Raw genomic sequence first — 17,899 nt, forward strand, 5'->3', positions numbered from 1 at the left:
AACCATGTTAAGAGTTAATGCTCATTTATGAAAATTAAAAAATTAAAAAACATTTTTAATACTGAAGATAGCAGGTTGGAAGGCAAGTATGTTTCACAGTGTGTTTCTATGCCAGTTTCGTGATGGAACAAGAAACTGAACATGAACATGAAACAGAACTATGTCTAGTAACAGTGCATAATACCATAAGTAGTTTATGATTCATTGCATTTGAACTTTGAATTGTTTCCATTATGATTCTGTGTATGTAATGTACAATATGCAAAGAGCGGGGCTCGCCTAATTTTTTCTTACCTAAGAGTTACATATCTAGGTGCAGAATCACCTTACCTAGTTTCAGCCACACAAAAGGTCAATGCATAGTCTAATCAAATACTTCAGATTACATGTGTTCCATTTCTAGTTAGTATATCTCAGGTGGCCTACTGAGAACAATTCAACTTGCATATCTCTTACCAGGATGAATCCTCTTGTGGTGGCTAGCTCTGTTCAGCTGACTAAAGAAAGAGTAGTGATATGCTGTTTATGGATGCCATAGTAGCATGAACATTTGGAAAATATGCTATATGAAGCAATACCAAAATTGCTGGATACCAGACCTAGCATGGTGTCTGCGATTCTGGTTTGTGAGGGGCTTAATAACACCTATCATGGACTCACTGTATTTCTGCTTCTGCCTTTGCTTCCCGTCATCCCACCTTTCAGATCCTCTGTAGTGCTATGTGAATGGTCTTTCCACTCTGGCAGAAGTGATGGGGAAGCGCCGGCAGTGAGCCTTGCTCTAGGATCACTGTGCACAGGTCTTTGTTCCTCTTGACTACAGAGGGAGTCTACCTGGCTCTTTTACACTGGATGACTGGTTTTTACATGGCTAAATTTTGGGCAGCTAATTCCCACATGGAGAGTGCACAACAAGTACAAGAATTACAGAAAAACTCTGTACTGAGGAGATGAAGTTGTAAGTCCTGGACCTACTATCAACTTCCCTTGTAACCCAGAGACATTAATATGAGAGCAGACCGCAGGCCTGTTTTACATTCCCTTTGCATTGCTTCTGCGATGAAAAGGAGCCAGGGGAAGAGGAGCCAGGGATTTCTGCATTGCAGGAGGAATCCCTGGCCAGTGCATAGGTAGTGTGTTATTTGTAGGCTTTCTTAGTACAATTGCTGCTTCTGTAAACCAGCATGCATACCTATGATGCTATTCATACTTGGTAAACAATAATTATTCCAGTTCCAGTAAGCATGGAAATAGTAAATATCCAGGCAAATGTGTGATATTTTCATTCTTTTTTAGTAAAACATGTCAAGGTCTTTTGAATCTCATGCTGAAATCAGGCGATGCGTAAATGGCAGGTTATAAATTAGTATTGTTCTGCTTTAGGTTTACCAGAGGAAAATGAATATTCAAGACTGTCGGCCAGCACTACGGCAGGCTCATCGATTCAAAGACATAAGGAGAGCCACACTAGTCAGGTAAATATTTCATTGACAGTCTACTAGAACCAGTAAAAAGAGAAAAAATCATAGTAGCTGCATGTTGAAAGCTGTCTTGAGTCAAATTTGTGTGTTGGCATTGAAAAATGCAGACTTCTTTTACAGGTTTATATTGAGCTAAGGCAATAATGAACTTACTCTTAACTTTTTTTGCTGAGAGGATAATCATCCTGAAAGGTTCTTGTAGTAGAGTTCAAAGTTTATGAAACTTAACTGTTGCTGGTTGTGAGGATGCTATTTTCAGGCAGGAAAAATGCCTCTTCACCCTGAGAGGACCAAGATGTTCTCTCTCTCAAGGTATTTATTCATACCAGAAAGAGTTGCATGATAATGAACCTTATAGGAATAAATGCATAATTATATCATCCTTTTGTATATAAAAGCAGTGAAGACTTTAAAAGCAGTCTTCACTGTTTTTATACAAATATCAATAAGTAAAAATGAAAATATCTATCAATTAAAACAGCAATAGGTACTGAGGTAGTGTGAAGCTTACACTTTGGTTCTTTTAAAATTTCTGTTTAGTTAATGTAATTTAAAATAACACAGAATTAAGTTTGATGTGCATTAAGTGAACAAAAAGGAATAAAATTTGTCAAAATATCTTTTCTTCAGCATTTTATATATGATGTGAAACACTTTACTTTCTACGTAGCCAATTCAGGCATAAAGGCATTCAAGAAATTTTGTTTCACTTAAGTGGCATTAGTGTTTTCTTCTGTTGTCTTTATGTCTTCAGTCCACTTTTCAAAAAGGGCAGTCCCAAGTCATTTTTTTACTTGAGATGACTGTAAGAATTTTACAGTAAAGACAAACATTGTCAAAAGAGAAAATATGTTGGAGCTGAGAGGAATTTCCTCAACAGAAACCTCTCATTAAGCAGTGGTACATTTTCCAAACTATTCTACCAGAAGGTAAGGGAATGCTTTGTCACATTTAAAAGCTACTTGTTGTCTGCAAGGGACAGCTGACATTTCATTACAACAAAACACTGTCCACAATCAACATGAATGAATGTTTGGCCATTGACTCCAACAGGACTGGAGTTCAGCCTTCAACATCGTATTTGGTCTTAACGTAACTTTGAAAAACAATAGGTTTTAACTGAGTAAATATGTGAGCAAACTAGCACAAAAGTATTCACTTGTTGGTTTTCTGCCCCACTGTCGAAAGCACAGGCATAACTACAGCGCCTATTCTGAGTTGAAAAATTGTGCCGAGACAGCACTTGGCACTACACTAACCTCTTCAGATGCAGAAGTGAGGCTGGCCAGAGCTGCCCTGGCACACACAGGAACATACCTGTCTTGGACACAATAAACAAATCTTTGCCATCACTATACCTCTCAGACTCTCAAATGTATTTTGGCCATGTTGTGAAAAAATACTATCTGCAGATCAGTGTACTGGATGAGGGTACGGAATTACGAAGATGAGTGGAGGCAATGTTTTCAGTTGTATCTGTTACATTTTTTAACAATCAACCAAATACTTATGAGGCGTGGGAGTGGGCAAAGAGCCCTCTCTAGTGAATGAAAAATCCAAGACACTGCTCCAGTAATAAACCTTACACAGTGAGACACTTTTGTCCTGGAGCACCTTACACCTCTATTGCTAAAATGCTTCCATGGGGTCAAGCAGGATCATGTTTAAATTACTACACCAGTGCAGTACATGGAGAGTTAAATGAACTGGGTATAGGGCAGCCATTATCATCTTCTTATCTTTGCAAATGAAAACTGTATCCTTACATGAAATTAGTCTGCAACATTTAAATGCTTTATTTTAGAAGCAAGTCTTTAACCATTTACAAACTTGTATTTTTGATTTTTCTAAAACTACTTGCCAAAAGCTGAACACAATTTAAGTTCAGTACTTTGAAATGTCACTTTTCACTAAATAGACATTTTGCCAAAGTGGTTCACAAATCTTTAAAATAGATTCCATGCCATGTACTCAGAATTACATGCAGGGACAATCCTTAAATGCAAATTCAATAAGAACTGTGACAAGTTTAGAGAAGAAACCTGCAGTTCTATATTTTTGATACAATTGCCTCAATGAATAAACATCTTCCAAAATGGTGTTGCCAAAAGAAAAAGAAAAAAATCTTCTTCCCACAAAAAGAGAAAAAAATCTTAAAAAAAATCTGTGCTCACAGGGCTGAGAATTCTTACTGTAAAAAGCATTCCTCACCATTTCCAAAGCATGGCATACATTTGAAAATGATTGGGTTTAATTACAGTTGACATTTCTTAGCATGCTGCTGGTGACTCTAACAGCATACAAGCCTATTGTAAAAGTGTTTGCCAGGTTTCACTGCAGTAACCTTATCACTTTAAAGTAATTCTTGCACAGACATATGAAATAAGACAGATTGGTTCACAGATCTGTGAAGGTACTGATTGACTAATTGCTTTAGAGAGAGGAACATAGACTGGGTCCTTGGATTTCTTGGCAGACACTCTGTCATTTTAGCAAAGGGAAACTGGTTCATTAGCTTTCAGGGACTTCTAATATTTGTGGGTTTTAATACCTCCCTGCTAGTTCCTTACTGAAGTGACAGAAGTTAATTTCATTTTTGTCACAGGATCTCAAGGCTCATATACATGCAACTAAAGTTTAGGCATTGTGGCTTACGGTACCATCATGTTGTCACATCAGGTGATGATTACCTGCATCATTGCCTCATACTTCCTGCACAGTGGAAACCTACACACTTGAGAGAGCAAATTCTTCAGCTCAGTATCTGTCAACATGCATCATAAAGATAAATCTTTTAACAAACACTTTTGGAAGCAATTACCAAGTATAAAATAGCATGCAGATGTGAACTCAGCAACTTAACTGACCATCTCTAAAGTCAAGTCTGCTGAAAACAAAAAAAGAAGTTCACTCTTGGCCATAAATGCTACTTTTCTAGGGCAATGGCTACTTAAAGGTCAGTTTTTATCAGAATGAAAAGGACAAAAATTGAAAAAAAATTGTTAAAATACTAACAAACTATTTCTCATTTGAAAGTTACGGAATAAAATTCTACTTTCTTCTGCTAGAAAAAGGGGAAGAGTATTAAAAATAAAGTTTGATTTTTGTCTTAGCAGAAATGAAAGAACTTATATCAAAATAAATTAAAGTCTTGAATGATAAAAAACAACAAAGTATGGGTTTTTTAAACTAATACCTTTTCCTTCATATTGTTCTGTGGCTGTACAGTTGTAGATTTCCAAGTGATTGTATCCATAGGTTGTAAGTACCACATAAAAACATGAAGAACCTAACATCTGACATAACACTGTAGCATCATCTTCATCCTCAATTTGGGGGTCAGACCAGTTACCAAGAAGTTTCCTGTGCTTTAGTTTGTTTGGATAGTAGGTCTTTAAGAACTATTTGTTAGCAAAGAGCCACATATACTTTTTTTCACCAACCCAGCACATCAGCTTCCGTGTATTTTGTGCTTTCCTTGTAAACCGAAACATTCTAGTCAAGGCAATCTTCAAAATGTAAACTAGAAATCTACAGTAAAATGACAGTGCAAGAAACAATATCCTAATCTACCTTTATGAGAAAAGCTACTTTGCTCTTAGCAACTAAGCCCACATGTATCAGCTGCAAGGACTGCATCTAACTCAGCTTCTGCAGAAAACCTTTTGTTAGTTGTGCTGCGCCTCTTGCTCCCTGAACAGCAGAAAACTAGGAAACTTCCTTTTCCAAACTTGATTTAAAATTACTGATTTAAAATTATTTAAATGCTTATTGTTTCAAATTGTGTCAGTGATTTGTTTAAACGGTTTGGGATTTCCAAATGTGGCTAGATCTGTAGTCTTGAATTCTTGTCCCATAATTTCCTTCCAGAGGCAAAGAAACCAGCAAAATGAAAGAGATGTTTCTTCTGGTTGTTTGTGTCATAATCTTGCTTAGATAGAAAATTTTGTAATGACTAAGAGTCATTTCTACTCAGTCACACTCCAGGAAGTGATTCCAAAGCATGCTGGAGACTCCACAAATGTTGAAATTGCTTAGCAGGGTCTAAAAGCCAAAACCTCCTCTAAAATAAAAAAGCTTTATAAAATATTACCTCTTTGCTCTTTTTCTTTTACACAAAGCATTTCTCAGTTCCTTAGCCAGTCCAATGGGCTCTTTTCTCCAGACTATATTTATTGATTCCTCTGTTCTCGATAGCTCCTATGACTGTGTATGTTTAAAAGATAGAGCATAAAGACTGTTGAAATATGCAAGTTCTTTGAAATGCCAGCAACAGCAGCAAGATGAAATAGAGTTAACAAAAGTAAGACTGTATCTTTGGCACCTCACACAAAAGCTAACCAATCCTGTCGTCTTCTTTTTCACAGATCCAGGACTGTATTTTTTTTATTTTTGGTAAAAATATTTTAAAGTTGTTATTAACATTCACTATGAAGTGGGATGTGGTGTGAGAAAGATACAGTGGAATGAAGAAAAGCAGGCCAGCTAAAAGACTCCTTGTTTCTTATGTGGGCAGCAAGAAGCAACATGGTCTGTCTCTAACAGGATGAGATGGACAACCTGGAGATAATGAACAGATGGGAAGTGAGGGGCAGATTAAAGACTAGAGTGATAATAAGCGTGTGTGTGGGGCGGGAGTGGGGAGTAAAATGGGCACCAGATAAAGGATGATTCAGAGAAGGTTGGAGGAAGAATAAAATGACTGAGAGAGAAGGTAAATAATAAAATGGAATGGGGGGGTTAGAAAGAGGAAAGAGGGAAAAGCCAGAGAGAAGAAGAAAAACCAGAGAAGTGAGAAAAACAACTGAAAGGAAGATAAGAAAAACAGGAGGGAAAAGAACCAAGGACAGAGCACAGGGCGGTGGAGTAAAAAGAGAGAGGGACTGAGGAGTAAAAAAGTAGAAAGTCTATGTGATGTTCCAGATATGATATTCCTCTTCATACACATATCAATGTGATCTTTTATGTTGCATAAAATAAAAGCAATTGTAATAATCCGCCTACATTTATAGGTGTGTTAGTTCGCAACCATACTTTGAAGATTCAGCCATCCAAGAAGAAATGTGTAAAATCTCCTGTTGAAAGTTGCAAAGCTTCTTTGTGCAGTTTAGCTTTCTAATGGCTGAATGTTGGCTTATTTGTAATCGGATGATGTCACATGCATTCAGCATTTTATGGAAATACTCCCAGAACAAGACACAAATAAGCAAGCAGTTTGCCATCCTAGTAGGTTAAGTAATCGCAGACATACAGTACATCCTGGTGTAAGATTTTGGTCACCCACTTCTGTTTTATCTGTCATGTGCTCAAAGAAGTAAGATGGAAAATGATGGTTATTTTTTCACATACTGTTATATTAAAGAATCTGCAGTCTTATCTCTTCTATTTTGTTTAAACCCCATAGTGCAGGTTGGCAGATTGCAGTAATATAGGAGCAAACATCTGACAATGAAAAATTGAAAATGTCTTTTCATATTCGTGAAGAATGTATTTATTGTTTCATTATAGCTTAAGCCATAGGTCTTATTTCATGAAATCTCATTGCTTTCAGCAGTCTCTTCTCTAGAAAGAGCTGCATATTCATTATAGTTTCAAGGGCCTTCTTTGTTCCTACTTGATTTAATATTTGTTGCCAATCACTTCTTTTGTTGACTGTTCAAAAGTTTAAAAAAATGAATAGTCAAGAATGCAGTGTGTTGCTACCCCCCATCCATTGTCACAGTTCTAAACACTGGGCTCTAACATTCATTATTAATGTCTGTCATGTTTGCCTATTAGGTGGAAGTAATCTTTGATCATCTTTGAAGCAAAACGTGGCAATCAAACAAGTATGGTGTAATAAAAAAATCACTAACGCTTTTGTAAACACATAACATCCAAGAAAGGACATAAAATGTTAAGTATTTATCATTGATCTGAACTGGTATATCCCCCTGAATTGTGTTTTGTTTATTGTTTTGACAGTAGTGTGAAAGAATTCTTTTTGTAATGTCACATTCAGACAAAAATCAGGTCTTACAACACAGTGCAGCTTTATTTTTAGAAGACGTACAGTCAAAAACATGTGACATAGATAAATGATATGAGGTAACACATAGTATGAATTCATCAGTAGGTGCAATATCTTGTGTTTCTGTATCAAAGGCTTTTGGAGGGCTGATGCCCCTCTCCTCAGTAAGTATGTCCTAGATCTGTCTGCTGCAACCTCCAAAAGGGAAAGCGCAGATTCTCCTCTTTGAAAGACTAGATGCCACAGTCAGCTCCCTACATACTTGAGGCCCCTTTTCTGTCTCCACTGCTTCATCCTCTTTGCATTTTCCCCTGGTAGAAGGCTGTGATTGTTGAGGAGAAGGGAACAAAACCTCCTGAGCATCCCTGTGCCCTCCCTGAGCCCAGGTGTTTGGCTAAAGTGTGCAGTTACTCCCCTTGGGCTGCCACTGTGGCAGTGGGTCACCTTACAAGGCTGCTTCAAATCTGAGTTCAATGGGAGTGTGGCCCACTACCCCACTGACAGCACCTGCAGAGAGTTACTTCACTTCTGACTTGGTCGTAAGTGCCTGGAGTGAGAGAGAACAAATTGGTCTCTCTGCCCTTCATTCTCTTGCTGTCGCACACTGCCGCATACATGTAGATCAGCAGAGGTTTAGACTGCGAACAGACCATAAATTAAGTGCTGTTTGCCTCTAGTGTTGTTTGACCATAAGTGTGGTGGTTTTATACAAGAAAGGATGATACACAACATTAGCAAATCCGAGTTGATGATTGGTTTTGGAGTTGCTTCTAAAGCATTGTGGCAAACTTAGTCTCCTAACGGATCAAGTACAATATCTCCATTAATACCACAAAGCAGCAGTGATCAATTAAGTAGCAACATGATTCATTTTTTCAGATACTTTTTGTTAGATGATGTACAAAGTGGTATCAGCATTGTTCGGTCAGCTGTTCTGAAGACCTCTATGATAAATGATTTCTTTTTGGAACTCATCTTGAGAAAGGCACAGTTGCTGTCCTGAACATAATCTTTTTCTCAAGTGTCAGGGGTGAATTAAGAGGGTGCTCTGAAGGTTTTAAAGAGCATTGGGTAATCAGTTTATCTGGAAAGAGAAATACTACCTTAGAGAAGAATGTAGTATATTTCAATATTTGTTGATGTTTTAGTCACTCTGGGAAGGTATCATTTTGTAGTTGATATCAGAAATCCAGAGTTGAAAGAAACTCAGCCAAAACAATTAATAATAAATAAATAAATAATTGAAACCTACAAGACCCAAGTAAATGAGTAAAATATACCCCTATTTTGAATGTGTAGACTTGCCCAACTGTATTCCCAGCTCAGGTAATAACAGTGCCTGACATGTGTACTGTCATATATTATTGAACATTGCCTACCTTGCTCTAATACTTTCTGCCAGATTACACATTACAACTATACTCAGGATTTGTGTAATGATTTTATTTTGCAAAGATAAGATACAATATCTTTGCTGAAATACCTCCAAGCTGTATGGAAGATGATTAACCTAATTAATTGAGAATATTATTGTCCCAGGCACGTTACTACTTCACGGAGGGAAAGGTACAAAGGTACGGAAGACCAAGCCCTGCTGTTGCAACTAAAATGTATTCCTGCAAAAAAAAAAAAAAAAATCACCTACCCCCCCACCCCCCCAAAAAACCCAACAAACAAACCACCCCAAACTAGAAAACGCCAAGAATATGAGAGAAAATCAGAAAACTTACACGAGAAATAGAATTGTGTGGTCAGATGAAGAATATAAAATTTTCTGTCTGAGGCACACCAGAAGTGTGTGTAGCCCAGGAGTCTCTTGCTGACAAAAACAAGAAGGCGCAGGTGCCTCAGGAGAGCAGAGAGGTGTGGGGTGCCTCTTGCCTCTCTTTCCAGTGGTCTGTGAGGAAAGGCCTTCTGCAGGCAGAGTTCATTTTGTAGCTAGTAATCCTTAGTGGACTTTTCTTCATGAATTTTTCTGGAAAACCCTTTCAGAAAGCCAAACCAAGGCAAACAGTGGAATTAATTTTTGTAGGATGACGCTTGAGAGTTTTCCAAATGCCACGTGATAGCAGAGGGCTAGACTGGGCGATCAAAGATGCCTGTGCCTGCGTGGTCTCTGACACCAGAATATCCTGCTTCCAGCATTGCCCAACGACTGATGTTTGGAAGAAAATTATATCTGTCCCCCCAAAAACCGCAGATAGCTGAAAAATGCTTGCCAGAAGGGAAAGCGTTTCTTCCTGACTCTTGTGGTGATCTGATTTTGTTCAGAAATGTAGTCCCTTTTTCGTTTTATTTTAAATACAAAGTTACTTTTAAGATTACCCCCAATTTTTAAGTATCAGCAAAGTTATAACTTCCTTTGGTATGTCATCTATATAACACCTGTTGTAAAGGTAGTTTATTCTTTTGATGTAATAAGAAATTTTAACTGAGAGAAAAAATATTTTCTTGTTTAGAACAAAGCAAATGCAATACATATATCTCAGTTATGGATCTCATGTTTAACTCTATTTAAGCTGGCATACGTCCTCCAGAGCAATTCCAGATTTGCAGCAGACAGAGCACCTGCCGTCTTTGCCATTTTCTCCTTTCCAATGAACCCATTTGCCATCCATTTGGAGAGTTTTATTTTTGGAGATGGTAAGGTTGCTCCAACACAAAAATCATCAGCAGTTTAAAGGAACGCTTAACTAAAATCACTTTATTGTTGCGTATCACATATCAAGTTACTACGTCTGGTGGGTCTGCTTTCGCAAAAAAATGCATGTCCCAGCACTCACAAGACAATCACATAAATCAGCTTGGATCCCAGTGGTACATTTGTATTTGAAGATTTTTAATTGGAATTTAGAAGCATGTAATCTCATTTCTCATAGCTGCTCTCTACTCCCTGCTGGGTTCTTACGTGGCCAGTGCAGGTTTCCCAATCAAACACAAATTTACATATTGATTTGATTTATGTTGAATGCTTGCCTAGGCTTCTTAACACACCCTTGGTTTACTGTGTGCTTTCCCCCTGTATCTTTTAATGAGTATTGTATTGCTAAGTAACATGTAGGCTGACAGATTTTTTTTTTCTTGGTTCAAGAATTGGTAGAAAAGCAATCTCTTCCTGATTTATGCTTTTTCGTAACATAGAAAAAAAACAAACATACCTGTTTGAACCTGAAGGGTCAGGATTTTTTGAGAGGTTGCAGTGTGCCTGTCCTGTAGTTTGAAAGAAAGATGAGACATGCATGTTTGGCAGCAGTCAGTGTAGGGGCTTATCAGATGCAAAAAGAAAATGGAGAAAGATGAAGCCATTAAAATGAGTTAGAAACATTTTTGTGAGAGACATGCATGTCTGTCACAGGCTGAATCAAAATGTGTTGGTCTTGCTAATAATCACATACAGTAAGAATTATTTCCAAAATTACTGGATGAAATTGTGTCTTTAAACTTGAAATGAGATGTGAGAACATCCTGACCACTTCTGTCTTTAAAACTGATGATCTGCAGGAGATCCACTGGGGTTTGTGAACTGCTTTTGAGGACTGTAATAGAGATAACTGTGGGTCACCTATTGGTGGAAAGTCGTTCTGCTTACATTTTTAGACAGCCTGCAAACTGGAAAAAGTTAAGAACATGGGTTTTGTCCAGGCAGTTCCATTTCTAAGATAATTATGATAACTTACCAACATTTTACATTTATTGCATAATTGACTTTAGATCCTGATCAAATAGGTATTCTAGACTGAGTGTCCCCATGGATTCCATGATGGGACCTCAACTTTACTAATGGAAGAGAAACATAATAATGCTGTAATAATTGTGAGCGTCTACTAACAGTTACTTTAAAGCAACAACATTGACAAATCTATTAAAGAAAATAATTGGCAATGTTTCTCTGAAGGAAAAATATGGACTAGCTACCTCATGCAAATGTCTCAGGAGCACAGGTTTATACACTATACATGTCCTGAAATTGTGTTGTGATTTAAAAATCTGTTTTCTGTTGTGCTTCTATGTCTGTATTCAGGAATTTTACTAAAACTTACAGAAGCAACTAAAACCAGAACTGTAATAAAAAATGAAGAGCTACGTTTTGTGCAAAGAAAATTATTTGTATGTTTAAACATCCAATCGCAAATCACCAAAAAAATGACTGGAGTATGATACATATTTTTGAAAAAGTAAACTCTACATTTGGTCAGGGAGAGAGCAAAATAAGGTGAAATACTCAAAAGAGTCTACTAATGCAAATTAATAAATCTCTGTTTGGCAGACAGTTTAGAGTCCTTTAGCCATAGCTTGATGATTAAAACTGTGTAGCATTTGACACACAAATAGACAATATAAGCTCTTTGTTGCTTCTGAATATCCTCTGTAAAGTTAGAGCAGTTGATCTTTTAATGCAGAATGTATTTCCTGAGATTCTAGAGACAAACTTCTAAATAACTCAAATTAAAGTTAATTTTAAATGGACCTGTTAATCTTTTTATCTGGCATACCTTTTGTCACAAAATGAACTAAAAATGTGAAACCTTCAACTTTCCATAATTAAAAACTCACTGAATTTTTTAACTAGCCTAAGAAATAAGACTACAGTTAAAATTATTTATTGACTTATAGCAACTCATCTTGATTCTAAGACAAAGTTGAAATCCAGTAAGTCTGCTTCAGGCTATAAAGTGAAATGCAGGCAGAATTTAGAAGCCTAAATCCAGAAAGCAATTCAGGGGCTCATTCTCCAATGACTGTGCAATACTTAAATGTGTATAACTCAGTAGGCAAATAGTACTCTAAGATCTTCATGGTTGCCAACATACAACCCAATATGCTCTAACCACGGGATAATGGTGGAAGTCCTTCCATGCATGTCCTTCTGGAACCAAGCCATTGATGCTCTGTCACCAACCAAAATCCCTTGTGCTAGGAGGAGAGGACTTGCTTCTGCGGTCTGATAGTTTGGGCTGGGAGGTGGGAGGAACGAATCCTGGGATCTCTTCCCTGGGCTGCTCATTACAAATTTATTTTGTTCTTCTTGCCGTATTTTGCAGTGGAAAATACGGATCTTGTTTAACTGCCTCAATCCATTGCAGTTTCCCATGAATAGCTTTGGTGACTCCACATGCTCTTCTCTTGTGCGTCACTGTCTTTGAGACTTCAGCTTTTCTTGTTTGACCAGGACTCTGGATACCAAACACAGGGATGGTGTTTCCACCAGGTGGCAGGGCTGTTAAATGCTAGGTATTCAACTGCTATATGGTTTTGTGGGTCTAGCCCAAATGCTAAGTTGCCCATGTCTGATTGACCATTGACGTTGGGTAGGAAAATGCTCGTCTGCAGCTGGTACCATCTCTACCCCTTAATGGTTGAAGTAAGTTGTTTGTTCAGTGTTCATTGAAAAGATCAGTAGTCTTAAAGTAATTACTTCCTACACACCTCATTCACCCTTCACAAAATACCTCTTCAGGATATAGAATAATAACGAAGAAACATAGCTTGCTGTTTTACATTGTGCTTCATGTAAAATTATTCAGCAAATCTTTTCTATAATGAATATGTATAATAAATCTTTAGCTTGTCACAGGTCTAATCATGAATGGAAAAGAGAAGAGATATCATGTTATTCAAATAGCTGTAATTAAATTAATTGATTCATTTAAGGCTCTGCCATTTCTTGTGCATTTTCCCCATTTCATTTCCACTGCATTTCCACCGCATGTCCTTCATCCAGGTTGAAATACCAACTTTTTCCAGCTTACTTATCAGATCAATCTCACAATGAATAAAGATTTGCGCTACTTTTCCATCCTTTTTTGAAAAATACAATAAAAGATGTACACTTATTTGTGGACTGGACCAACATTTGTCCACTATACACTGGAAAATGAGCTCTGTAGTGAAACTGCTGACCCAACATTAATTTACAGCTTGCATAAGCAGGGTCGGTATAATAAAGCTTCTTCAGTGCCTGTAAGCTATAAATAGGATGCATTTGTCAATTGCCTTGCCCAGGCAAAATGTAGTCACTTTTCATCCTGCACCTGTGTGCCTTTATGTTTCTTAGAATAGCAGTGGCACTGTCCCTATTGAAATACCTTGTCCATCTTTCAAAACTGAAAATTCCTGCGTACTTCATTAGAGTCATGCCGTCAGACTTTTGTCACCTGAGCACATCCAATAACACAGAGTTTCAAAATACCTGTTTTCTTATAAGCATATTTATCTACCAGTGTTCAGGCACGTTTTTGATTATTTATCTCTGAAACTCTTTCATGTGAAACTGTTGCAATGAGTCTAACACAGCTTGCTTTGTATATATTCCAGCACCTTTTTGAAAAGAAGCATAACTAATACAGGTTCATGAAACGCCTAAAATTTAGATGCAAATAAAGTGTCTAAATTGGGAAGACTGGATTCCGATCTACCCGTTTTCTAAACTGGGTTATGCCCATAATTTAAACCTGCAAAAATCTGTGGAAGTTGGCCACAGGGAGCCCCACTGCTTCCCAAACTATACAGCTGTTCTATAGGATAAAACTACCTGACCTGTCTTTCTTGATAAATTGTTTCCAATTACAAACTTCTCATTTGCCTTCTAATGTTTCCTAGCCACACTGGGGGGAAAAAAAAAAGAAAGGTAAAAAAAAGGTAATGTGTTTAGGTACACAAGAAATCTCTGATATCTCTCTAACAATATCTGTGGAACATTTCATTTTTCTTTGAGTCGCTGAGATGCCCTGTTGCATTTTGTGTAAACATAAAAGCAAAGAGGTTTTTGATTTCATAGTAGTATGCAATTGGGATGGCACCGAAATATACTCTAATGAAGTCTTTCAAACACTTTACATTTTTCTTCTTTTTTCTTAAAAATGCAGAATTTACAACTGTACTTGAAATTATAATACCTTTTATTGAGATATTTTAGAGGCTAATACATTTCTTTGTGAAGTATCAACCAACCAGAAATTAAGCAGATTCCCCATCAATCTTCAGGCATTGCCATGTAAGGGCTCATTCCTTCTCTGACAGCACGTGTGAAAGGTCTGACTTGCACAGGACACATTTGAAGCAGCAGCGTAAAGCCTGTGTAAGCCTCTGTACCCAGGTACCTGGTACTCCATGAAGGAACAGCAAAGTCTTCTACCCCAGGAGCCTCATTGCCCATCAGTGACAAAAATGCCCTTCGTGTCACTCAACCCTCCTTGCAACTGGAACCCACCACATGCGTAGTGTCTCGTGAGCATGCAAGAGCACTGCACATCAGTTCCTTTGTCATGGTAACCAATGTGCAGCCATCTCTCATTATGACAAGGAGCATAAATGCAGCCTAGACAAGAATAGCCATGCTTCTCAGTGAGCCCATTGTGTGAGGTGAAGTATGGGCATTTTAGTCATGTCATAGGTGCCTCTGATAGGTGGCCCCACGGGGTCCGTAAGAAGGAAGGTAGCAGGGTCAGGGCCACGGGCCCTTAGCTGTCACGGTGGGTTTGGTTCATATTCCCTGACAGGCCCCTTCTGCTACAGAACACCCCCAAGTGAACAGCTCTCTGTACCCCCACTGCGTGCTGCTGTACTGCGTGGGTGCTAAGTAGGTCTTAAAGGACCGTGAGATGGACTTCATAGCTTTGTGGACTCGTGCTGTCATGAGGGCTTCAAACTGCCTTGAACAAAATAAATAATCATTGGAACAGAAAAGTTAAATGGGAGGGAACAGTTTCTCCTAGGTGGATTATGAATCTAGTAGAGAACGGTTTGGCTACTTCAAGACGAATTTATAAATAGTTTCAGGCCAAGTGAAACTACATTTTCTGTTGTTAATGTATTCTCTGGAGGAAGATAAGGGCCAGCCCCTGGTTCTAATGATAACACCTATCTGTGATAAGCAGAATTACTAATTCTAAGCAGCAAAACAGGTTATAGTTTCTTGGTTATGGCTATTAGGGTATTTACATTTAGGGGCAAAACCTTACTACTCCTAAAGCTGCTATTTTCTCTGTGTAAATGAGTATTTTGTGAGCATAACACTATTATATGAAAACAGTTCAAGTTGTTAGAAATATGAACTACTCATCACTGCAGGCAGTCTGGTTTGTGTGTTTCAGAGGATTGTGTTCATGTACCCTTTGCTGACATAGGGGAGTTTTTTCCATTTGTTTCATCTTTGGCACCTGCTTCATAAAACTTCAGCTCCATGACTTTCAGACATGAGATTGAAATAAGGCAATTCTAAATCACTAATTTTCTTTATTTTCAGTGTAAAGAATGATAAATGGGGAGTGAGGGCAGCGAGTTAAGCACAAGGTCTTAAAACCTTTTGGACAAAGTTGCTTCAAATTATTAACAGCTGTTTAATCTGTTTTCTTTCAGCTGTAGTACAAATGAGAGCAGCTTTCCCTCAGCAAAAGTGTAGAACTTGAGTGTTTACCCACATACACCTATTTATTTCTTTAATTGTAAATACTAGAACGGGAGTACTCACAGCCACTCAACATCTAACATGACTAAGCCAGGGCACACTAGCATTCTCAGGATTTCTGTTCATCATCCTACTAGAATGTGTAGATAAGCGTATAATGCTCCATGTTGCCCTTTGCAAATAATGGATGCAGAACAGAAGGTGGTTCCCTCCTCGCACAAGGCTTAGCAGCATAAAATACCTCTCATGAGTTCAAGGGAAGATTATTTTGCTGAAAGTCACTATTATCGATACATCATTATACACGTCACTGAGCAATTTACAAAGGAGATGAGAAACTGGGACCTGAGTCTGCCCTGCCCACAGGTTTATGTCCATGACAAAAGAGGCAGAGGATCCCATGTGAAGTATCATTCAACATGGATGTTGCAGTTTTACACTGCCAGGAGAATTAACTTTATCCACCTTTTTTATTATTATTTCCTTCTCACTAACAGGTTATTCATCAGCTTAGACTTTCAGAGAATGAGAGTGTGGCTCTGCAAGAGCTTCTAGATTGGAGGAGAAAGCTGTGTGAAGAGAAAGAAGACTGGCAGCAAATATTGCACAGCACTGAGCAAAGAATCACAGCCCCACCTCCACCCCCTTGTAAAAAGCCAACACTGTTGAAGAAGGTAGAAGATACCTCCTGCAACAGACTCTCTTCAGGCATATGGGATACCACCATGTGATTCAGATTTGTGTGTTTGCAAACTGTTAGGAATGAAACCATCTAATGAATTCAATCTGCACAATCGGCAAGTTTTCTTCCCTTCACAAAGTGTGCAGGGATTTTTTATAAGCACTCATTCAGGAGCACAGGATGGAGGAGCTATTTAGATCTGTTGTGCATACATGTACATTGTGTTTGTTCTTTTCATATATATATATACACATATACATATATGTGTGCATCTGTGAGTCTATATATGTATGTGTGTGTATATATAGAGAGAGACAAACTGCACTATAAGTACTTAGTTTAAAAGTAGGAGACAGTCACTTAGAGTTCTCCCATGGACAATAAGAAACTACGTTAAGCAAATGATGATGGGAAGAAGTGACTGACAGGCATTTTAGAGACATCAGGAAAGTCTGTGCACACTGTACAGCTGTTTTATATAGTACAAAAATACAATGTTTCTTGTTCTCTGATGAATGGTTTTATTATATTACATGTATACATATATATATTTCTTTGTAGATGTCTGTGTTCTATTGGCGTTGCAAACCTGAAGATTATTTACATGTTTATTACTGGTGTTTTATAACTTAATGCAATTGGTGCTGTCGTTCTTTCTTCAAAATACAGGTAATAAATTCAATACTCGCATTTTTCTTTCATAGTTTATCTTTAACAACATACCAAACAGTTTCAACACTATGTTGTTTTTTCAGAACTGGCAATATCCTTTCTAAAATCCAATACTGAAATTCTTGCAAAGCTCCTATATGCAGGTGTGATTTGATGCTGTTCAGTCATGGATTAGAGAGCATGACTTCTTTTTGGTGGACCTGTGTTTCTGAATGTGTGAACCGTGAATTCTGCAGTTACATGTCAAATCTTATTTCATTCTGGGTTATGTAAAATAATGAGGCACTCATTTAGATTATAAGTATGGTTTGAAATTCGTACCTGATTATGCGTAAGGTCAGGTGTCAGTGGAAAGATACATAATGGTAATGAGGTATGAAAATAGGGCTGTGATTTACTGTTACAAGCCAGAAGGCTTTATGGAGATGGGTATATCAAAGGATTATGTCCTTACGGTGGTACAGTGATGCATTTATACCTCAAATTTCATGTAATGGAATGGTTTCAGAAATTGGAGCATTCTAGTTGGCAAACCTGAGTTCTGAACAGTAATGTTAATTTATCAAAAACATGCTGCTGGAAGCTTGTTAGCTACTGCTCAGCAGCCTTTGAAATACTGCTTTGCCACTAAAACGTATAATTTATAT

At 37.7% G+C, this 17,899-nt stretch overlaps 1 protein-coding gene across 1 annotated transcript in view; it reads left to right on the plus strand.

Moving 5' to 3' along the window:
- Nucleotides 1–17,087, plus strand: part of MYO16 (myosin XVI) — a 305,367-nt gene extending 288,280 nt beyond the window's left edge. The window contains exons 34-35 of the mRNA XM_010575622.1: nucleotides 1,384–1,475; nucleotides 16,396–17,087. Coding sequence (XP_010573924.1) covers nucleotides 1,384–1,475; nucleotides 16,396–16,629 — 326 coding nt within the window. The 3' untranslated portion in view covers nucleotides 16,630–17,087. The remainder of the gene's footprint in view (nucleotides 1–1,383; nucleotides 1,476–16,395) is intronic.
- The last annotated feature ends 812 nt before the right edge of the window (nucleotides 17,088–17,899 follow it).

This window comes from Haliaeetus leucocephalus, unplaced genomic scaffold (genome assembly GCF_000737465.1).
Source record: "Haliaeetus leucocephalus isolate CR32 unplaced genomic scaffold, Haliaeetus_leucocephalus-4.0 Scaffold495, whole genome shotgun sequence".
Taxonomy (NCBI): Eukaryota; Metazoa; Chordata; class Aves; order Accipitriformes; family Accipitridae; genus Haliaeetus; species Haliaeetus leucocephalus.